Below are 24692 nucleotides of genomic sequence, written 5' to 3' on the forward strand. Positions count from 1 at the left end.
AGTTTGTTATTTCACTTCATAACACTTGTGAATAATTGAAAGTATCTTTTACAGATTTGAACTTTCCTTTAGTGTAAGTATATTAAAGTTTTGACGAAGTTAATGGTATCTTAAGATTTGAACCACAAATCCTTGTGCCAAAACCGAAAGTACCACATACACGGTGTTATCAAGTAGCTTAGAAAATCCAGTATTCGCTTTAGCACGTTTACGGCCATGTGCTCATCCTGAATTCATGAATATTTACAAGATCAACCCTTTAAATCTTACTAGAAGCGGCACCACTTCAATATTCATATAGGTGGAATTAGTTACTATGTCCCTGTTACTCCAGACATTAATAATTCCATTAAGATTAATCAACCTCTTCATGTAACAGTATGCACTTTGGAGTTTGTCTTTATGCCCCTGTTATAACAAGCATTTAACAACTCCTTAACTCCTCATATAACAGTAAGTAGTACAATAGAATTAGGGCTCCTAAAGAGGAGATCAGTGCTTAAACAATACAAGTAACTTGTTATTACCCATTGAACTTATATTGTTAGAGTGTATACTAACTCAAAGTGGGGTTCCTATTCCTTGTATTTAATTTAAGGGTCTCAGCCCCATCCCTCCACAAGTTTGTTGTACTACATCTCTACCTAATGGCTTCGTAAGTGGATCAGCCAAATTCTTATTTGATCTCACATATATTATAGCTATAGCTCCATTTGTAATTAATTCTCTGATATAAGCATGTCTCAAGCTTATATGTCTCGATTTACCATTATTTATTGTGAGCAACACACATTGTAGTCTCACTATCACAGAATATGGAAATGGCTGGCATAGGTTGTGGCCACAACTTTATATCAAGTAACATATTCCTCAGCCATTCTGCTTCTTTTCCAGCAGCTGCTAATGCAATAAATTCAGATTCCATAGTAGAATGGGAAATACATGTTTGTTTCTTGGATGCCCAACTAATGGCTCCACCGCCTAGAGTAAATATCCATCCTGATGTGGATTTATTATCATTAACACTTGTAATCCAACTTGCATCAGAATATCCCTCTAATACATTAGGAAAACCATTATAGCAAATGCCTAAGTGCTTTGTATATTTTAAATATCCAAGTACTCTACTTATTGCTTTCCAATGATCATTACCTGGATTACTGGTAAACCTTGAAAGTTTACAAACAGCAAATGCAATGTCGGGTCTAGTGCAATGCATTGCATACATCATACTACCTATCGCACTTGCATACTCCAACTGTGCTACTGCTCTTCCAGTATTTGCAGTTAGCTTAACACTAGAATCATAAGGAGTATTATACCCCTTTATTCCTAAATGACTGAATTTAGTAAGGATTTTATCTATATAATGTGCTTGTGACAAAGTCACTTGCTTGTTATCTCTTTTGACCTTGATTCCCAAAATAGTATCAACTTCATTTAAATCCTTCATTTTAAAAACTGAGGTTAGATACTTCTTGGTCTCGGTAATTCCTTGTAGATTCGTACCAAAAATCAGCATGTCATCGACATATAAACAAATTATTACTCCATATTCTTTTGTAAATTTAGAGTAAATGCACTTGTCTGCATTATTATGTACGAATCCGGTTGATAGTATTACACTATCAAATCTTTCATGCCACTGTTTAGGCGCTTGTTTAAGACCATAAAGAGACTTTATCAATTTACAAACTTTCTTCTCGTTTCCCGGAAGAACAAAACCTTCAGGTTGTTGCATATATATTTCTTCACTAAGGTTCCCATTTAAAAAGGCTGTTTTAACATCCATTTGATGTACGTAAAGATCATAGATAGAGGCCAAGGATAAAAGGACTCTAATGGATGTTATTCTTGCAACAGGAGCATATGTATCAAAATAGTCTATGCCTTCCTTTTGAGTGAAACCTTTTGCAACTAATCTTGCTTTGAAGGTTTGGACAGAACCATCTGTATTGTACTTTCTCCTAAAGACCCACTTACAACCTATAGGTTTTGATCCAAGAGGAAGATCAACCAAAACCCAAGTGTTGTTGGATATAATTGAGTCCATTTCATCATTAATGGCCTCTTTCCAAAAAGCAGCGTCTCTAGAAGACATTGCTTCTTGAAACGTCTTTGGGTCTTCTTCAACATTTAATACAATTGGAATTTGATTACAAACGTTTGTCCTATCTCCTTCAACAAGAAATACTATAGATTGTGAAGAAATAAAATCAGAACCAAGATGTTTTTCTTTTCTTATTCTTTGGCTTTTCCTTGGTTCTATCTGCATATCATCACTTCTTTCCTTAGTTTTAATAATTTCAGAAAGCGACAATTTATTAGCATCAATACGTTTTCCATTTATTTCAGTCATTTCATCAACATTGTCATTTATAAATCTATTTTCAATAAATTCAACATGTATAGATTCTATAATGACATTAGATTCTAGATCTAGCAGTCTATAAGCTTTGGAGTGTTGTGCATATCCTACAAAAATACTTTTAATTCCTCTAGGACCCAATTTTGTTCTTTGATGGTCAGGTACTCTATAATAGGATATACACCCCCACACTTTAAAATAATTTAAATTTGGTTTTCTACCATTCCAAAGCTCATAAGGCGAAATATGCATACTTTTTGAAGGTACTCTATTTAAAATATAACATGCAGTTAGTAGTGCTTCACCCCATAAATTATGTGGCAGATGTGCATTAAGTAACATAGCATTAACCATATCCACCAAAGTTCTATTTTTTCTTTCCGCTAACCCATTTTGTTGAGGAGTATAAGGGGCACTCATTTGATGTATTAGGCCATGCTCTTCACAGAACTTATTAAATTCGTTAGGAAAATATTCTCCGCCTCTATCACTTCGAATAATTTTAATTTTCCTACTCCTTTGATTTTCCACAACAGACTTGTATTCTTTAAACTTTTGAAAAGCTTCGTCCTTAGTTCTAAGTAGGTAAACATATGTAAATCTAGAGAAGTCATCTATAAAAGTAATAAAATATCTTTTGCCTCCTCTAGTTAATTCTCCATTTAATTCACACAAGTCTGAATGTATTAAATCTAATAGTTCTGTGGATTTTTCAACTTTACGAAATGGTTTCTTAGTCATCTTTGCTTGTATGCAAATTTCACATTTTATATGTTGAGTTTTACATGAGATATAACCATTTTTGGACATATAATTCAAGGAGCCAAAATTTAAATGTCCTAGTCTAGCATGCCATAAACAAGAATCAGACTCAACGATGTAAGCAGAAACATAATTTATTTCATTAATACTCAATTTGAACATGCCGTTACAGTTATAGCCTTTTCCAACAAAAACTCCATTCTTAGACACTATTACATGATCAGACTCAATAACTATCTTGAAGCCTTTCTTTGACAGCAAAGCAGCGGACATTAAGTTTTTCTTCATATCAGGAACATGATACACATTCAGTAACGTCAACTTCTGGCCAGATGTGAAGTTAATCTCAATACTTCCTTTTCCAGCAACATCTGCCGCAACATGGTTTCCCATCAAGACTTGTTCAGAATCCTGCACTTCTGCATATGTCTTGAACATCTTCTTGTCATAACAGACATGAATAGTAGCACCCGAATCTAGCCACCAGTCTTGAGTATTTGTAGCAGCGGTAGCCACATTCAACTCTGTGACCATACCAATTTGCATTGCTGAAACCATGGCAACCAGTCCTTGGGCAGAATTTTCCACTACGTTTGCCTTTTCAGAATTTTTAGATTTTTTAATCTTTCTAGACTTTTCGGTATTGCCTGCATTGAAATTTATTCCTGCCTTTCTATATCTGCAGTCCCGAATCATATGGCCTTTCTTTCCACAATGATGACGACTAAAGTTCTTTCTCTTTTTAAAAGAAGACTTTTTGGAAACTTTCAGATGTTTGTTCCCACTTCCTGAATCATTCTGACTGATAAAATTGACTGCCGAACTCGAAGGCTGACTAATAGCATCACGAGCACGAGTCTCACTTTCAATTTGAATGTGAGTACGAAATTGTTCAATTTTATCCATATAATGTAGGATTTTCTTTCTATAGTCATTCCAAGAGGAAGGCAATTTCGAAAGAATAGCACCTATTTGAAGTGCATCAGGAATTTTAACTTCAAGATCACTTAGTTTTGATACTAAGATTTGCAGTTCATGAATCTGATCCATTATAGGCCTAGTATCAAATATTTTAAATTCAAAGTACTGCAGAGCCAGGAATTTGTCAATACCTCGTTTTTCATTCTGGTATGCAGTTTGTAGAGCAGTCCAAATCTCTCTTGGTGACTTCAGATTGCAGTAAAGATCATAGAGTCGATCTGTCAAAGTATTCAGAATATGGCCGCGACACAACAGTTCATCATGTTCTCGTTTCTTCCTTTCTTCCTTGACTACGTCAGAATCTTCTGCTATGGGCTCAGGCATCGGAGGCAAGGCAGAATCAAGGACATAGTAGATATTGAGAGCGGACAACAAGAATATCATCTTGTCTCTCCAACGGGTAAAGTTCGTTCCATCAAAGCGATCAAGTTTGATGAACTCCTTCGGATTCTCAACAACAGACATCAATTTCTCCATAGCAGAATAACTCTTTAAGATTGTTATTTTATAATAAACAAAATTGGCTTTGAGGCGTGAAAATCGAATGTCCTTAAAGAGTTATCGCCTGTATACTAATTTAGGGAAAATACAAAACGATTCTCTTCAGGATACAACAAAGCCTGCAATAACACTTGTGATTTTCTATATCATTTCGTTGGAATTCTTATGTATTTATAGGCAACCAACAGACCCTTTCAGAAAAGATGTCTTGTTTCACAAACAGACACGACTATCTATTCGAATTTTGAATTTAAAATTCAAATAAATTTGATTTTTCTGTTAAAAAATAATTAACTTTAGGATCTCGTGCCTATTGAGTCAATCTCGTGCATGTTGAGTCAATCTCGTGCCTGTTGAGTCAATCTCGTACCTGTTATGCGCTATTTCATAATGATCAGTTCTGAGGCTAACAGGCACGGTACGAGAAAGAAACGTCCCACTTCCAACTTGCCAATAACAAACTGTCTTACAAGGAAGAGTTATCTGATGAATATAGGACTTGGGGCATGATGTCCAAGTTCCTAGCAAAGATGTGCTGTAATGTTATATTTGGTTTGTGAAATGAAAAATTTACTTACCAAAAAAGAAAAAATGGACTTGAGATGGTTTATTATCGAGAATTTATGGATTAATTTTCTTGGATTCATTGATTCTACAAGATTACGAATTTGCTTGTCAGATCAGGAAAGCATGAAAGATGAGATCAATTTGATATGTACTGCTTGTAATACAGTACTTACACTGTATTTTTTCAGTAAGAAAGCTTTAATTTTAAATGCATATTAATTTATATATAATTTTAATTTCAAAAAATCGTTTAAAGTTATCTTTTTAACAACTAATAACAGGGCATGAGGACAAGTAAAGGAATTTTTCTCCTATGTTTGGACAACCTAACAACAAATACAAAAATCAAATATAGTAGCGATGCTATGGAATAAAATTCGCCAGTGAATTTAGCTTTTTTGTAACTGCCCTTCTCGTGTGCAGTGTCTCTGGGTATGGAATTATATCAACTTTTTAAGTACAACACTTGAAATAGATAATTAAAAAAACAAAAAACAAAGTTGAACTAGCTGGTCTCTCAAAGTCACTTTTCAGATACACTCTTTCTCAAACTTTTTTGTTAGATTCTATCGTTTTCTAGTTTCCTACTTTACCCTTATCCCCTCTCTTGTTTTTTTTTTTTTAATTACATTTTCTCTCGAGTTAACTTAATTCAATTTTGAAAATATAAAATGTTCCTCGTTAAAGCTATAAACACCAACAAGAAATGAGTAGACGCAGGTTCTAGATTTGAACTTTGCCTACAACGATCTTAAATTAATGTATAATAATGACGAAACTATCGGATTGTTTCGTCATTATTTTATCAATTTTGTTAGATTTTGTTACAACGATCTTTTTTGTTAGATTTTATCGTTTTCTAGTTTCCTACTTTACCCTCATCCCCTCTTTTGTTTTTTCTTTTAATAACATTTTCTCTCGAGTTAACTTAATTCAATTTTGAAAATATAAAATGTTCCTCATTAAAGCTATAAACACCAACAAGAAGTGAGTAGACGCAGGTTCTAGATTTGAACTTTGTCTACAACGATCTTAAATTAATGTATAATAATGACAAAACTATCGGATTGAATTATGAGCTAAATATTTATATACTTTTAATAATTTTTTAATATAGATATAAATCTGAACAAAATTTCTAAAATCTACCTCAAACCTAACCACATAAATATGTCCAGATGAGGTGGAGTGAGTAGTACTAATACTCCTAATTTCAAAAATAACAAAGATATCAAATCTACTCCGTTTGTTTCCACTTTGAGATTGAGAAAATATTTCAAAACCTCATATGCTTGATTTTTTTAAGTATGCAAATTTATATTATATTATATTAAAAGGAGAGTAGTGAAGCATGACGTTAAGCTAAGTGACAAGCTAAAAAAAAGCCACTTAAAAATTTTAAGACAACAATAAAAATTTGAATTATTAATGGAAACATAATTAATGGAAGTAGTAGTTCAATAAGAATTATTTTTTAATTACGATACAAATCTCTATTAGTAGTATAATTTAGTTAACATTTTTTTTGTATAATTATGGTAGGGACGAAATAAATTATGGTAGGGACGAATTTTAATTAATTGATCAAGCTTTGTAACAGACCTTATTTTGGTACAATATACATTACTGTAGGTATCTTTAATTAAAATTTTATGCATAATTCTGTTATGGTAGGTATCCTTTTTTGAGAAAGAATCAATTAAATTTTCGTTTTGTATCCTACACATTAATTTTAAGTTGAAATAGTAATTCTTTATTTAGTACAAACTTTGTATCTGACCTTATTTGGGTGTAGTATACATTACTGTAGGTATCTTTAATTAAAATTTTGTATATAATTCAGTTATGGTAGGTATCTTTTTTTGAGAAAGAATTAATTAAATTCTTATTTTTTATCTTACACAATAATTTTAAGTTGGAATAATAATTTTTTATTTAGTACAAACTTTGTATCTGACCTTATTTGTGAACAATATACATTACTATAGTAATCTTTAATTAAATTTTGTGTATAATTCAATTATGGCAGAAAAAATAATTAAATAGTAATATATATAATGAGGTTATATTAATGTTGACAATTCGGACAATAAATATTTTATACATAAATAAATATTTCTTAAAATAATAGTGAAAATATTATTGCAACAATTATAGTTTTTACGATTAATATTTGAATTGAGTATTGCTAGGTTAAGTTTGAAAGTATAAGATGATTTTTGGAAATGTGGTCCAATGGAGAAAATAGAAGAATAAGATATATTTGAATTTGAGATGGGACTTTTTTTTTTTAATATGATAAGAAAATTCATAATTAAGAATATGAGCAATAGAGTCAAAGTTACTATTGAAATAATTTTTATTTTTTATTTGTATTATATTAAAATGAATGTGATAAAGTGGATATTAAATTCAAGTAAACTAATAAAAAGCATATGACAACGTTAATAATATATATAAATATCTCAGTGCCGCTAGGATAGTGCGACTTTGCTATCTTGCGCCAACTTCACCGGAAAATGCCGCGAGGCCGGCCTCGACGACATGCAACTACTGTGGATCTGAGAGATCTAGCAGCGAAGGAAGTAGATAGAGAGCCAGCTGAGAAATCTGATGAGAAAGCTAAGAAAATCAATGAAACAGTAACAGAAAAACCAATGGAACAGTGGCCAGATTTAGCAAAAGGAGCAAAAACACCACCGTTGACTATAGAAGGCTCAAATTCAGCTCAATTAGAACCTAACAAGAGTGTTGCTGCTGTAATTGAGGAAGCTGAGAGGAATGGAGCAGGGAAAGGTATGGGGGAAACTGGAGCTCAGAGGAAATTGGAGATCCCAGTTGAGACAACTGCAAAGATGAAATGGAAGAGCCTATTCACTGAAAATAAAATAGCTACTTGAGGTATGAATTTACAGTATATTGCCCCTACAATTAAAAATGTGGTCAAGGTAGCTAAATTAGACAAAGAGGTTGTGGAGCGAGCTACTGAGAAATGGAGAATAGCTGTGATTGTGTATGTAGTGGGTGAAACTCCTACTATTGCTGCGTTTGAAAGATTTGTCTCATTTCAGTGGAATTTTGCTGCAAAACCATCAATATACCTTCATAATGATGGGTATTTTATGGTTAAATTTGACACAATAGAATATAGAGATGATGTGCTCTATTCAAGGCCATATATGATGAATAGCAAGCCTATGGTGGTTAAAGTGTGGACTGCGACTTTTGACTTTGCTAATGAGGTGTTGAAAACTATACCACTTTGGATCCAATTGCCTAAACTACCTCTTAATTGTTAGGAAGATGATTCATTGAGTCGAATTGGGAGTACTTTGGGAATACCTATATATGCAGATGCATGTACTACTAGAGTTGAGCGCATTTCATATGCTCGAATTCTAGTGAAAATGGATGTGACTAAGCCACTTCCAAAACAGATTATGGTAGAAGATCCTAATGGCAGGGAGTTTGAGCAAGATGTTTGGTACGATTGAATGCCTTAGTATTGCACAAAATGTCTACAATTGGGACATGTCTGCCAAGAACTACAGAAGGAAGAAATAAAGCAAAAAGGAAGAGACCAAAAGTCACAATAGTTTTGGCGAAGGAAAGAACAAGTGGAAGAGAAGCATGACAAAGCAACTATTATACAAGTTCAAAAACAGGATGAAAAGCAAAAAGGAATAGAAAAGCCACAGCAAGATTTGTCACCACAAAGACAGGAGGATGAGGAAGGTTGGCAGACAGTGAAGAATAAATCTACAGCAAGAAACTCAAAACATGGGGGAATAAGTATAGCAAATGAGAGCAATTCACCAGATCCTTCAACTTCAATACAGATAAGTGTGGGAGCTAGTAGTAAGAATAGATGGGAAGTGATGCAGGAGGAGGATGGCCCATTCATACCTATATGAAGATAGTAACATGGAATGTTAGAGGATTGAATAAAGTATATAAGCAAAAAGAAATAAAGAAATATTGTAAGCACGTGATTTTTGCCCAATATGAGAATTACTCTCAAAAAATCCAAAAATAAAATGATTTTTCTTTGGTGTGCAATTTTGTGATATTTTGTGATATTTTGAATAATTATTTGTATTTGTCTGTGCGTGTTTATTTGCTAAATTAATAAAAAATACAAAAATATGTCGCATTTTGCATGTAGGATTTAATTCTAAAATTGTTAGTAATTAAATTTGTTTTACAAAAATTAAAAATTACAAAAATAGGCATCGTTTGCATTTTTAGCATTTAATGTCCAAATATACAATTTTATGCTTTATTATTACTTAATTGTGCGTTAATTGTTATTGGGAGTTAATTTGCGCTTTTATAACTTAATTTAATTCTTAATAATAGTTTAAATATTTTATAGATTAGTTTTAGAAGAAATAAAAGAAGAAAAGAGAGCGAAAATATAAAGAAAGTCGGAATTGGGCCTCTTCTTCGATTTCAAGCCACAGGCCCAAAAAATGGCCCAATCTTCCCTACGACCCAGTCCATTTCGAACTGGGTCGACCCAGTCCATAACCCAACACCTCTATTATCTTACAAACAATAAAACAAAAAAAAAAACCCTAAAAATCTAAACCATCTGCCCCCCTCTCCTATCTTCTTCTTCTTCCTCCAAAGCTCCAACCAAGCATCCATGGCTGCCCTTTACCTTCTTCTTCGACACACCCTCATCGTCCAAACAGCTGTTGCCCAAGCACTTCATCTTCTTCGTCCACCATTGTTGCTCTAGTTCGTCGTCGTTTGGTCGAGCTTCATCTTCTCCGGCAAAACAGTCCTTCGTCGCCACCAGTTGCTTCTGAATGTGCGTCGACCACCCCGTTGTTTGTTCCTTCTGTTGTTCGAAGCCCCGTCGCTGCTGCTTCTATCTCAACCAAACAACCAAACGTTGCTTCTGCTTCGCGTAAATTATTGCTACTGTTTCGACGTTACTCAATAAAGTCGAGTTCAAGCTTTTGTTCGAGCTTTGGTTGATATTTGTCAAAACAGTCCATACATGGTTCGAGTTTGTCGTTGTTCATCTCCGGTTAGTTGTTCTAAGTTTTATTTTTGTTCATATTTTTGTTTGATATTTTTCGGATCCAAAATCGTTAAATGATTTAATCCTTGTCTTGTTCGTTGATTCATCGTTGAAATAATTTTCTAGTGTGATCATGTTGTTTTGTTAAATTAATTTTCAGATTTCAAAATAGAAGTTTAATTAGTTGTTTTCATATTCATTTCATGTTTGTATTATTGTTTAAGTGAATATTTGTTAGTTTGATGTTTGTTAGATTCAAATTGAAATTTAATTAACTATTTCTTCAATTTGTTTCATGAGTTTATGTATTGTTAGAAATTGTTAATATTGTTAAGTTCAAGCTTAAGTTCATAATTGTTTATTCGTCGATCTTGTTATTTGTCTAAAAAGAATTTAGTTGTGTTAAAGGAATATATTGATTTAATCGTTTAATCCGTCATGTTTGTTGTGTTAAAATAGATTCATTCATGTTCATACTTTGTTTGGATGATCTTGAATCCGAATTTTGTATAGTTTGATTTCTTGTTTACCATTTATGATTATTGCTTGAATTGTTCTCATAATCTTGTTTAAAGTTTAATATAAGAATTGTTTGTTGTAATGTTGTTAGAGTTGATTTTAAGTTCAATATTATTGAATTTAATCTAAATGTACTTGTTTGATTGTTGTTGTTGTTTAAATCCGAAAATAGGTTTTGTTGCTAAAATATTGTTCAATCAAATTTTAGTTGTTCTTTGTTGTTCAATTTGTGTTCATGTGATTTGTTGTTGAAATGTTGTTAAAATCGTGTTCATGTGATATTGTTGTTATGATGTTCATCCGTGTTCATATTGTTGTTTGAACATTGTTAGAAATTGATCATATTGTCTATATTTTGGTTAAGTTTGATTAATTGATGTGTTATAGCTGATGGGTAGTTTGGTAATTTATAGTACTTTCGGGGGTAAAATAGTAATTTGCAATAGGGTCAGAGGGGTAGTTTAGGAATTGTACATTTTGTAATTGTTTATATGAAGCATGGGGGACAAAATAAAATGGGGTGGGTTGTGATATGGTTATTTAATATAAAGGGGGGACAAGATTTAATTTAAAGGGGGAATCTTGCATTATTTTATGTTAGGCATGGGGGACAAAATGAAATGGGGTGGTGTGATATGTTTATTTAATGTAATGGGGATGAGTGGGAAGATAATGGGTTGGGTAGAGAAAAAGTATTGATTTTAATTAATTGAAAGATTTATGGGATGAGATTATATATATGAAGTCTTGAACACAAGACAAGGGAGACAATAAAGAGAGATACGAGAAAAAAAATACACACACAGATAGAGAGAAAAAACGGACAGAGAATAGAAGAGAGAAAAATTCCGAAAAATATTTAAGCTTTCAAAAATAAAAATAAAAACTAAAAATCTACTGCTTTCTTTCTTTGTTTGAAATTAGTATTAATGGTTGTTGTTTCATTTAAAGCTTAAAGCTTTTGTTTTTGGGATTACTACTCCACCGGTCTGTTACTGGGTTGTTACTGTTGCTGGGCAGTTGTTGCTGTTGTACTGTTATTACTGCTGCTGATTCTCATCTTCATTTTCTTTTGCTTCCAATATCAGGTACATATCTGTAAATTCATGTCACGAAAAGCTTCAACATGACAAATTAATGAAGTTCGGGAATTATAATTCTGTTTTCCATTCGTTCAAGTTCATTAGTTAAAAATTTGGTTTTTGTTTCAGTTGATTAATATAGTAGTACGTTTGGCGTAATGAATATAAGATAATTGTTACCTCTTAAAATTCGTTTAAGTGTTGTAATAATATCATCTATTTCGGAATTTTCATTAAGTGAAGTCATGATTAAAATACCAAGGTAGGGAACATGGCATAAAATGGGCCATTAATTACATCCCGTAATATTGTTAGCTAAATGTAAAGTAGAATGGAAGTATCAATAAATTACATTATTAGTATATCTTGTAAAAAAAAATAATCTGATTTTCGTTTAGATTGATATAAGTTGTATGTTCATATATGGCATGATGATGAGTATATATATAATCATATGTGGAAGGTGAGTTGATACAATATTAGGAATGGTTCAAACGTACAACTATATTGCATGTGATGTAATTTTATTGAATCAATTTGTATAATAGTTCTCTTTCTTATCAACTTGACTCTTATCTTCCATTGCAAACATTAACCAAACCATTGCAACTTTGGACTAAAACAAATACATGAGAAGGACATAGGATTTATAAACGAATCGTGGCATTTTATGTAAAAGATATATAGAAGAAGAGTTCGCCTTAAATGAAACAATGAAGATTCTGCGGAAAATATTAATTTGTTTACCATTTTAAGTTCTTTCCCAATTTTATACACGATTCGATTTATGGACATCCAAAGGTTGTATCCACGAAAAATGTTAGTTTTAGATACGTATTGTCTGTTTTCTTTTTCACGTCATTAATTCTTTAAAATTTGAGGTATATGATTCATATGTGTAAAACAAGGCTCGCGGTCAACACATAATAACAATTTGTAGAGAACCTTATCAAGAATATTTTTGTGATTAGGGATACGTTCGCGTAACCTGATTATATTTCTAAAAGCAATTCGGATTATGCGTTCGCGCAACTTCGATCGAATATTTAATAAAAGGGATTCCTCGGAGAATATCATTATTAATTTCATAAAAAACCGAGATGTGAGGTTCACTACTTAATTATACAAAAAGGGCGAATGTTCTTGATTTTATTAAAGCATAATTTCAAAAATAATTATTATAATAAAAATATTATCTATATTATTGTGTACACGTGCGCGTGACACAACTCCGCATGTTTTTAAAAAAATATAATTTATAACACGAATACACGTACGCGTGATTCAATTCAAAGAAGGGTCTTTAAATATAAATAGAAGCGGTAACAATAAAATCATGCAATAAAAATGTATTTTACAAATCAAAATAATCAAGCCGAATATAACAGTTGAGCGACCGTGCTAGAACCACGGAACTCGGGAATGCCTAACACCTTCTCCCGGGTTAACAGAATTCCTTATCCGGATTTCTGGTGCGCAGACTGTTAAATAGACAGAGTCATATTCTCCTCGATTCAGGGATTAAAACCGGTGACTTGGGACGCCTTAAAATTCCCAGGTGGCGACTCTGAAACAAACAAACAAATCCCGTTTCGACTGTCCTTTAATTGGAGAAAACTCCCTTGCACCCTCTCGGGTATGTAAAAAGGAGGTGCGACAAATATATTAGAGACAATAAGGTAGGCTTAATAGCTATTATTGAGCACAAGGTGAAGAAAGATGTGGCAAGGAAAATCATACAAAAAATTGCACAGAGCTGGAAGTGGAATGACAATTATGTAGCTAGTACAAAAGGAAGAATATGGGTAGTATGGGATCCAGGAGTAGTGGAGTTTGTGCAGCATAATAAATCTGAGCAGATGATCACAGGGAAGATTACTTTAATTGAGAGCAAGGAAGAATTCTGATTTTCAGCAATATATGGGCTGCACACTATTGAACAAAGAAGGAACATGTGGGAGGAGTTAACACAGTTGCATAGGGAGCTAAAGGGACCTTGGATTGCAATGGGTGACTATAATGCAATACAAAGTTGGGAATATAGGTACAATGGGAACCCTGTTATGGAAGCAGAGATAAGGGATTTCAATGATTTCTTAGAAAATACAGGAATGACAGAACTTAGATATGTTGGGAGGGAGTTTACATGAACAAATAGTCATGTACATAGCAAAATAGATAGAGCACTAGTAAATGATGGATGAATGATGAATATGAGGCAATTGGAGGTGGTGGTGCAGGACCCTTTGTTTTCTGACCATACACCTTTGTGTCTTTATTTTGAGCAGGAACAGCAGAACAGTCCAAAACCTTTTAAATTTTTCAACAACCTTGCTGAGCACAAGGAATTTGAAGACATAGTTAAAGCAGCATGGGAGAGGAACATACAAGGACCAACAATGAAAAGAATCTAGCTGAAGCTTAAAAAACTTAAGAATGGGCTGAAGCAGCTGCATCAAGAGGAGTATAGCGAAATTCATGGGAAGATCACACTCATAAGGGGAGAGTTACAGAGGATGTAGATGCTAATAAGAGACCTAAACCATACAAAGAGTTTGAAGAATGATGAAAATGATCTAAAAGACAAGCTAGAAAAATGAAGTACAATTGAGGAGGGTATACTGAAACAAAAGTCCACGATCCAATGGTTGAGACTAGGGGATTCAAATTCAGCTTTCTTTCATGCTAGTATAAAGAACAGGAATGCTCAAAAGAAGATTATAAAGCTAGTCACCCAAACAGGAATGCAGACTCGGAATCAGGAGGAAGTACAACAGGAAATCATTCAGTTCTATCAGAAACTATTAGGAACAGCTGCAAAGGAGATCCCAACAATTACACCAGATGTGATGAAGAGAGGAAGCATACTGACAAGAGCACAACAAGTAAAACTGATAGAACCTATGACAAGGGATTAGATTGTCCAAACACTAAAAAGCATAGATGACTCAAAGGCTCCAGGGTGTGATGGGTATAATCCACTATTCTTTAAAAAGACATGGGCAATTATAGGAGATGAAGTGCAGTTCAGGACTTCTTTAGAACTTCATAAATGTACAGACCAATCAACTGCACTATAGTGACTTTAGTTCCTAAAGTGCAAAATCCATTAAGAATCTCAGAGTTTAGGCCAATATCATGTTGTATTACCATCTATAAAGTCATATCCAAAATCATAACTAGCAGACTTCAACAGGTGTGGACTACTTGGTTGATGATAGCCAATCAGCTTTTGTACCAGGGAGGATAATTTCAGACAACATCATTCTAAGCCATGAGATTGTAAAAGGTTATAGCAGGAAGAATATTACTCCAAGATGTTGTTTGAAGATTGATATGAATAAGGCATATAACTCTGTTGAGTGGTGTTTCTCATAGCAAATTCTGGACCAACTATGCTTTCCACAAGAGTTCATTACATGGATCATGAAATGTGTAACTACAGTATCCTACTCTATACTTATAAATGGTAATCCTATGAAGCCTTTTCCAGCAAAGAAGGGACTGAGATAGGGAGATTCCATGTCCCCTTTTTTGTTTGTGCTAGTAATGGAATACTTCACAAGAATGTTAAATGGGCTTAAGGGGAACAAGTCTTTCAAATTCCATCAAAAATATGCTAAGCTAAATATAATACAACTCAGTTTTGCAGATGATTTGCTCTTGTTTTGTAAAGGAGACATGGAGTCTGTGAAAGCACTGTATGCTAGTTTTCAAATGTTCTCTAAGGTTTCTGGGCTGAAAGCAAATGTGGAGAAAAGTAGTGTATACTTTGGGGGAGTGAACCAGACATTGCAGCTTGATATATTGGATCATCTAGGTTTCTTAAAGGGTGAGCTGCCTATAAGATACCTAGGGGTCCCTCTCAGTACAAAGAGGCTATCAATAACTCAGTGCAAGCCACTAATTGACAAGATAATTGGCAGGATTACTAGCTGGACTTCAAAGTTTTTGTCTTATGCAGGGAGATTACAACTTATTAAAAGTGTTCTTTTCTCAATACAAACTTTCTGGTCTCAGATTTTTACATTACCTAGGAAGTTGATACAAATGATTGAGAGTGTGTGCAAAAGGTTCCTCTGGACAGGAGGTGTTGATGTATCACATAGGGCACTTATTGCCTGGGATAGAATCTGTATGCCAAAGGTAGCAGGGGGGATGAACATTATGGACATCCAATTGTGGAACAAGGCAGCTGTGTGCAAATTGCTGTGGAACATATGCAATAAGAAGGATAAACTATGGGTAAAATGGATACATTGTTACTATGGAAGGAGAGTTAGTCTGTAGAAGAGCAAACCAATGCAGGCGTCTTGGATTGTACAGAAGATACTAAAGGTTGCTGAATATTTGGAAGAAGTGGGGATACAAGAAGAAGAACTCAATCAGATGCAAGGCTTCACCATACAAAAGATGTACAAGAAGTTCCAGGGTGATTATCCAAAATGCTCATGGAGAAGATTAATCTGTAACAACTCTGGAGCTCCTAGATGGCTATTCATACTATACTTAAACTTACATGGGAGGCTGTTAACAAGAGATAGAGTGGCAAAATGGAGTCAAATTGATGATCTATCGTGTCCATTGTGTGCAAGAGAACTAGAAAGTGCAGAACATTTGTTCTTTAAGTGTGGAGTAACATCACAAATCTGGGATAGCTTATTGGAATGACAAGGAATCCAAAGGAAAGCAAAAGGGTAAAATGAAGAAGTTCAATGGGCAGAGGTGCATGCAAAGGGGAAATTTGCAAATTCAAATGTGTATAGAATCTGTTTGGTAGCATGCGTCTATCACATATGGAATGAGAGGAACTTGAGGATCTTTCAAGGGAAGGCTAGGCAAAATAAGGCCATCATACGGGTAATAGCACAGGAAATTCATAGTTGTGGTAGTAAATATAAGAAGCTAGATAGCAAGCTACAGGAGATGAAAGAGTATCCTAAAATTTGAGATAGTACTAGACTGCTTTACAGAGTTTCCTTTTATTTTTTTGTCTGTAATTAGGAGAAACGAGAAAGTATAGGACTTGGGGTATGATGTCCAAGATCCTAATGAATGCGAATTGTAAAGATTATACTTGGTTCGTGAAATAACAAATTTTACTTACCAAAAAAAAATGTTAATAATATTAAGTATTGAATATACAATAGCAAAATGAGAAACAAACAGAGAAAAAATCAAAATTTCTATCATAAAGAACAAAAAAGGATAAAACTTATTTAAATTTGATATAATTTTTTTTTAAGTATGATAAAAAATGGCCATGACGTGGATAAGGCCACATAACTGAAGTTTAATAGATTAAAAACTTTAAAAAAATCAAACTATTATAAATTAGAGATAATGTGAGGTTATTTATACTAAGAATTGGTTTAAAAAATAAAATAAAGTAAATATATAATGCTTAAACAATTTGATAATTTTGGGTATTAATTTTAAATAAAATAAATATTTATTTCAAGATTAAAAAAATCATACATCGATTTATATAATGATATTAAAGGATATAAATAGATTATGATATAAAATAAAGAGGCATGTTAACGAAAGCCACATAAGAAAATAAAATACTATATATTAGGTAACTTAATAGCAATAATAAAAAATTTAAAAATATTCAATATTAGAAATAGAAGGGAAAGACGATTTGAACTTGAGATTTAGATTAAAATTATGGCGAAACACTCAAACTATGGATAGGACTACAAAATTAAAGTTTTACTAAATAAAAAACTAAAAATTGGATAACAAATTAAAACTAACGAAATACAAAATAAATATCTCATGTGGGTAATTTTATGAACGAAAATTAAAGTCTATTTGTATCCTAACGTTAGAAGAGAAAGAAAATTTAACTACACGTGATACAAAAAATAATTATAAGAAAATTCAATAGATTTAAAATATAATAATAAAAAAATTATCAATTAATATTTTAAACTAATTCAAAGTTAAAACTTAAAATAAAATGTGATATTATATATTTTGTTTATTGGTAAAATATTAATGTAAAAAAACTAATTAAAAATTCATAGTAGGGAAGAGGATGTATAAAGAGGAAAATAGAGATAGTGTGAGAATATTTATACTTTGAATTAATTAACTATAAGTATATTAAATAATTAAATAATACTCAAAAATATTATTGAAAGATTTAAATGAAAATAGAGTTCCAAGTAAGAGGAAAAAAGTACAAAAATAAATTAAATTTTAGGAATAAAAAAATTATATTTATATATGTTTATCAAAAGGGTAATAAGCAAGATATCAAGTCAATTGGTAAGCTAATAAAAGATCACATGAATATAACATTATTAAGTAATAGATAATGCAATAACTATAAGCAAAGATTAAAGAGAGAGTTGTTTTGGGTGAAAATGTAGAAGGATAAGACTTATTCGAATTTGCTGTGAAACATAAAGTGGTAGTAAAAATTTTGTTAAATAATATGCTCAAACAAGACATATCACAAACATGATATGTTTAGCATTATTTAATATTGACCACAAAATAAAATACAAGTACTAAATCAAGGAGTTAGATTGTTACATATATAAAATAAAAATATAAACAAAAAGAAACATGTTATATGGAAGTTTTAAATTTTAAGGTAATTTCAATAACTCAAATTCTAATGTGATATTTGTGTCCGCGCATCGCATGTGTACTAATACTAGTCAAATCTAACAACATAACCAAAGCCCTCAAATTCAGACTTTGAATAATAATTACACGTTTACATAATATTTCACACTTTATGTGAAATCTGTAGAAACAAGTTGATAATTTTGACTAAACTAGAGAGTAACGTTCAAAGGCTAGATCAATTTTCAAAATATCACACTTGTATAGATCTGGATCTCACCGTCCAAGGTTTTAATACTAGGATCTTACTATATCTATCAAGAATTTAGTAGTATTAATTCCAACTATGTGAAATGGCTAATAAATGAGATCATAAATATAACTCAATTATCAATACTCCCCCCTCCCCCCCTGCCTATCAATACTTACCAACTAAAAACTTGAGTGTTTGACCTTCCACACGATATTATAGTTGAAACTTGCATATTCAAAGGTTGATTCATCCAATATTTTCTTAATATCGAGAATGGTGATGAAAAAAATTGCTTTATCCTTTAATTAGTTTTACGTTGAACGAATTCGAATTTCTGATACAGACAACTAATAGAACCAAAAAAAACAAAAAATTCAAAACTTAAAGGTTATTTTGGTATTTAAACTTAGAACACATAATATTAAAAGCCAACTTCGAAACCGAGAGCCATGCCGCTATTCATTCTGCTCCATCACAATGTGACCCTTCTGTATTAGTAAACCCTTTCTCTCTTCTCACTTTCTCTCTCTGCCATCTCTGCAACTTCATGACCTCCATTATTATTTTTTTCCTAGGGAAACAGAAACTGAACCAAACCCCAATACTTAATTATTTTTAGGTGTCAATTCTTTTTCTGTGACATATTCGTTCATTTCTTTATTCTTCAAGTTAAAACGAACTCTTAACAAACCATCCCCTGTTTCTTCATCTCCACTTCAATACCAAAAACGACAGCCCCATTTCACCAGCTACACACCATTTCTCTTTTCGAGGGGTTTAAGAAGGGAGAAACGAAATTTAAATGTTGGAACCAAAAAGAACAAACAATAGAAACAGAGGTTTCTATGTAAGAATGAGGCTATTACATAATAATAGCAGAAACGTTAGAACATCAGAGAAAAGTTTTTGTTACAGATATTTCAAATGGGTGCTTTGGTTTTCACTTTCTTTTTACTTCTTTGCTTCTTTTCTCTTTAATCACAAGCCTAATAATACTATCTCCTTCATTTCTAAAACTACCGTTTCTCAATCTAAAGCTTCACGTGCTCTCATTGAATCAATCAACTCTTCAGCTCTTCTTCAATACCCTAAACACCACCAAGGTAATTAATTACGTCACATTATTAATCTTCTATTTTTTGCTAACATTAATACTCGTATTAATCTTTATTCATTTTGTTTGTTTGTTTCAGATTCATTGAATGGTTTAAAGATTTACGTTTACGAGTTACCAACAAAATATAATAGCGATTGGTTAACAAATGAAAGATGTAGCAACCATTTGTTTGCATCTGAGGTGGCAATACATAGAGCTTTGTTAAACAGCGATGTCCGAACATTTGACCCGTGGGAAGCTGATTTTTTCTTCGTACCCGTTTATGTTTCTTGCAATTTTAGCACAGTTAATGGATTCCCAGCTATTGGTCACGCTCGTTCTCTTATTGGTTCAGCTGTTGAGCTAATATCTTCACAATTTCCATTTTGGAATCGTAGTTTAGGTTCTGACCATGTCTTTGTCGCTTCTCATGATTTTGGAGCTTGTTTTCACACGTTGGTAAGTCCAAAAATGAAGCTTTCATTGACTGGTCTGTTATTTTTTCTATAAAGAAGAAATCTTTTTGTTTTTCCTACAAAAAATAAGATGATGTTTTCATCTTTATGGTCTTTTAAGGTTAAAGTATTGATCTTTATGTGTTTTCGTTAATAGGAGGATGTGGCTATGGCAGATGGGATACCTGAAATTTTGAGAAATTCGATTATATTACAAACGTTTGGTGTTAAATATGATCACCCATGTCAAAGAGCAGAACATGTTGTTATTCCGCCGTATGTGTCGCCGGAAAGTGTACGGAAAACGCTGTCCACGTCGGACGTCAATGGTAAACGTGATATTTTCGCGTTCTTTAGGGGTAAAATGGAAGTCCACCCTAAAAATGTCAGCGGACGTTATTACAGCAAGTAAGTGTAATTTTTTATCTCCGTGAACGATCTTTTTGGTCTGTTTTATTATGAAATGTCGATAATGACCTTTTACCGTTTTATCTTCTCCTTTCATTGTCAGGAAAGTTCGTACAGTTATATTACAAAAATATGGGAATGATCGGAGATTTTACCTGAAGAGGCATAGGTTTGCCGGTTACCAGTCGGAGATATTACGGTCAACGTTTTGTTTGTGTCCATTAGGGTGGGCCCCATGGAGTCCAAGACTGGTGGAATCGGTCGTTTTAGGCTGTGTACCGGTGATCATCGCCGACGGCATCGAGCTGCCGTTTTCCTCCGCCGTGCCGTGGGCGGATATCTCCGTCACGGTGGCGGAGAAAGACGTCGGAAAGCTTGGTTCAATTCTTGAACACGTGGCTGCCACCAACTTAAGCATCATACAACAGAAGCTGTGGGACCCAAGAATTACACGGTCCCTCTTGTTCCATGATCGGACGGTAGAGGGAGACGCCACGTGGCAAGTTTTACATGCTTTGACTCAGAAGTTGAGTATGTCTCATCGCAGGTCAAGAGTTTCAAACGAATAGAATTTTGCCAGGTGTGGAGCATATTATGGGGATAGAATCTACTGCCAGCTAAGAAAGGCTCTTTAATCGACGTGGAAATGTGTAAATGTGGGAGACAGCTATGGATGTATTGGACTGTTCTTTATTTTTAGCAGAAGAAGGAGAGAGAGAGAGAGTGACAGGACAACTCTGTATATTTTTCACTTTTTATGTATATAGAGTTAGGAAAATTGGTAAGTGGGGTCCAAGATTAGAGAGATTTTATTGTAAGCTGAATTGGCAAGATGTGATTGGTTGTAGATGCGGCTTGGGGTGGACATTAGCTTCTGTTGTGCACATGTGAAGTGAAGGAATATTATTGTTTTATTGGTATGGTATGGGGGAAATAAGAAGAGACAGAAGATGGTTGAGAAAATGCGCATGGTCTGCAGTGTGGATGCTTCTGCTTTGCTGTACAATTCCTTTGTTTTTTTTGTTCTTATATCTTTGTAGAAATTTTACTCAAATATACGAAAGGTAGAAAGTTAGAAAGAAATAGATAATACAATATTCATGTCAGCCTTATCAAAGGCTCATATATGGTGCATTTAAGCCAAGGAGGACGATTCGTCTCGTGTAAGCTTTTAAGTCTAGGTAAGACAGTAAGGGATGTGCCTCAATGTCCATGAGTTCTATCTTGAACATGACAGTACTAAACAACAAATATTAGGAGTGAATTTGTTATTTTTCTTGAATTACATAAGCATTTTAATTTTTAGTTGCGCCTTTCTTCATAAATAGAGATTGAAGTTTAATTGCACTTTGAGCTTAAAATTCCTATGTTTTTCGCTTTTGGCAACACCGGTTTATGTTCAAGTTGAATGATGTTGAATTTTTGTATTTTCTTACTGGCATTTGTGGGAAAAAGAATTGTAGAGTCTGTGATTCAATGAATGAGGAGATATAGTAAAGAAGATGGGAAAGGAGAGGGGATGCAGTATTTACCCTTAAGTGGGAGAGAGAATATGGAAAGGACCAGCTTGGAGACAGCGAGGATGTGTCAGAAACTTTAATGTTGTATTTTAATGGTGAAACGTTACTACGTTAGAAAGGGAAGAGAAAGAAGTGAGTAGTAGTAGTAATTCAATAATTCAGTGGTCACGGGTTGCAGAGTAAAATTGGCCAAATGACATATTTTGTCCCCCTAGGTTCTCTGTTTTTAAGGCAATGTTTTGGACTTTTGGGTCTCTATATTTGTCTTCTACGCCACCTTTCTTATTCTTTCCCACAAGTTTTTTACCGTTACCAGTTTATGATAATGTGAATCATATCCTTGCGAATAACATTTTGGTCACTCGTATTGTTATGTTGTATATCATTTAGCTCATAGGACAATGATTTGATTATTAATTGAAATACTGAAGAGGTGCCTATAAATTGCGAGTTCATGAAGTTTTTTTTTCCAGCCGAATGATTAAGACGTATTGTACGTCGATTTAGTAAACCAATACCTTAAACCATCTAGTCATACCATCAAGTTGTTGATCAAAGTGAAATTGGATGTGCTGAGTAGGACTGCTCTCTCGGAGTCTTATCTGATCCGATTACATTTAAAGGTATAAACCAGTTGGATTTATCAATTATCCACAGTAAAATAGTTAGTAACTCAAAACATGGATAAACATTTAAGGAAAAATGGCGTCAACTATTTGGCTTTCTAAATACGAAGTATATCAGATTATGAATGGTGATACAGGCATTATCCCCGACCTTAGCTCCGTTGGTAAAGCGGAGGACTCTGCTTGGAATTACCAAGCAGTATAATCCTTAGGTCACTGGTTCGATTCCTGTAGGTCGGAATTGTATTTGAATTTTTTTAATTAATGCTCTTTTTTCTCCCAAGCCTTATGCTTTTCCAACTTTCTATTTTTAACAGGTTCATACAGAATCAAAGATCATACTTAACTATCCCCTTAATAGCCACATCATTATAAATTCAAACTTCTCTGTAATATCAAATTATTAATTTTGGATCCAAAAAAATCTTATGTCCTTTTTGAATTATCCATTGTCCGATCCCTTTCTTTCTCAATATCAATTTTTGAAGGACGCATTTGGAGAAAATAGGTATCAGCTATTATAAGGTACTGCCTGAAGGGCAGCTCGGCGCGCTAATTTTCATTGAACCTTCTTTCACGTTCAACAAAAAGTAAAAAAATAAAATAAAAATAATAATAAGAAGAACTCAAAATGGCTTGACTTGGCCCATAATTAGCACCCATTTCGTCTAATTTTATTCGATGTTGTTTGACTAGGTATAAAATTTAAGAAAGAGAGTTTTAAAACATGTGATTTACAATAAGTCATATATACTTGTATAATATAAATCATTCTTTTACGAAATTTAAATTTAAATTATTTCTAAATACAGAAAGATATAATTCTTTTGGAACAATTTAAAAAGATAAATGCATCCCATAAATTAAGACAGAGGAAGAATAATAATTTATGTTATATCCAGATATGCACTGATTAAAGAACTTTTACAACTATTCTTTAACCGATTATAGCAAATTTTTTACTTTACCTTCTAAGTTACATATTAGACTTAACAATAATTTTCAGAATCCACTATTGTTTTGTGGCTATTAACTTCCTATAGCTACTATATACATAGTTAATTCCTATAATTACTATTCAGTTGTTACGATAGTATATTCGTTGTATTCACGCTATTGTATTCTTGAATACAGTAGCAAAAGTCGCCTAAAAAATAGGAGGTTACAGTTGTACGCGACTGTATTCACATGTATTCGCGTCATGCATTCATAAATACAGGAACGACAATCACCTTAAAAATAGGTCTGTCCAGCAGTCTAATAACGGAAATAGTATCAATTAACGTGATAGACTCCTAATATAACTCAACAAAATAAATTCTAGCACGCCTCATTATCAACCCAATTAATTAGAATGATTTTTCAGTTATATATAACTATTGTTTTTGGTGTGTTTCAATATTTTGTTTTTTAATGTCGCATTCATTAGATTCAATGTATGTATTTATTGTATTCGCTATTTTGTATTCAGTGTATTCAAATGTATTTATATTAACAGTATTTTTGTCATTCCTAATACATGTTATTATTGTTGTATTCAGTATATTTTATTGGTTGTATTCACTGTATTTTTATTTATATTCAGTGTATTTGATTATATTTCACTGTATTTTAAAATTAAATGTATTCATTTATATTCTGTTCTATTTCAATTTTTGTATTCAGTGTATTTCAATGTTTATATCCTATATTCATGCATACTGCATATATAGTATGCATGAATACAAGTGTATTCAACTGGAGTAAAAAAATACAGACATTCGAAATATATAAATACAGGCAAAAAAATATTTTATAAAAATACAATGTGTTTGAGTGGATTTGTACAAAATATAATGTATTTGTATTATTGTATGTGACTAAATAGCAAAGAGGAGAAGAAAAGTCGTCGGAGATGGCGTTTTTCGGCCAAGCAAAATACTGTATACATTGTATTA

At 32.9% G+C, this 24692-nt stretch overlaps 1 protein-coding gene across 1 annotated transcript; it reads left to right on the forward strand.

The window, feature by feature from the left end:
* The first annotated feature begins 19099 nt into the window (after nucleotides 1-19099).
* Nucleotides 19100-21914, forward strand: LOC104244960 (probable glucuronoxylan glucuronosyltransferase IRX7). The gene is made up of 4 exons (XM_009800484.2): nucleotides 19100-19753; nucleotides 19844-20205; nucleotides 20359-20609; nucleotides 20713-21914. The coding sequence occupies exons 1-4, from the start codon at nucleotides 19453-19455 to the stop codon at nucleotides 21176-21178; spliced, it is 1380 nt and encodes a 459-aa protein (XP_009798786.1). The 5' UTR covers nucleotides 19100-19452; the 3' UTR covers nucleotides 21179-21914.
* Nucleotides 21915-24692: the final 2778 nt, after the last annotated feature.

This window comes from Nicotiana sylvestris, chromosome 11, assembly GCF_000393655.2.
Source record: "Nicotiana sylvestris chromosome 11, ASM39365v2, whole genome shotgun sequence".
Lineage (NCBI taxonomy): Eukaryota > Viridiplantae > Streptophyta > Magnoliopsida > Solanales > Solanaceae > Nicotiana > Nicotiana sylvestris.

Excerpts from the sequence above, each read along its gene's own strand:
- LOC104244960 (XM_009800484.2), top strand. The coding sequence starts at position 19,453 with ATGTTGGAACCAAAAAGAACAAACAATAGAAACAGAGGTTTCTATGTA. Across the intron at positions 19,754-19,843 it reads ATACCCTAAACACCACCAAG|ATTCATTGAATGGTTTAAAG; the intron begins GTAATTAATTAC and ends TGTTTGTTTCAG. Across the intron at positions 20,610-20,712 it reads AGCGGACGTTATTACAGCAA|GAAAGTTCGTACAGTTATAT; the intron begins GTAAGTGTAATT and ends TTTCATTGTCAG.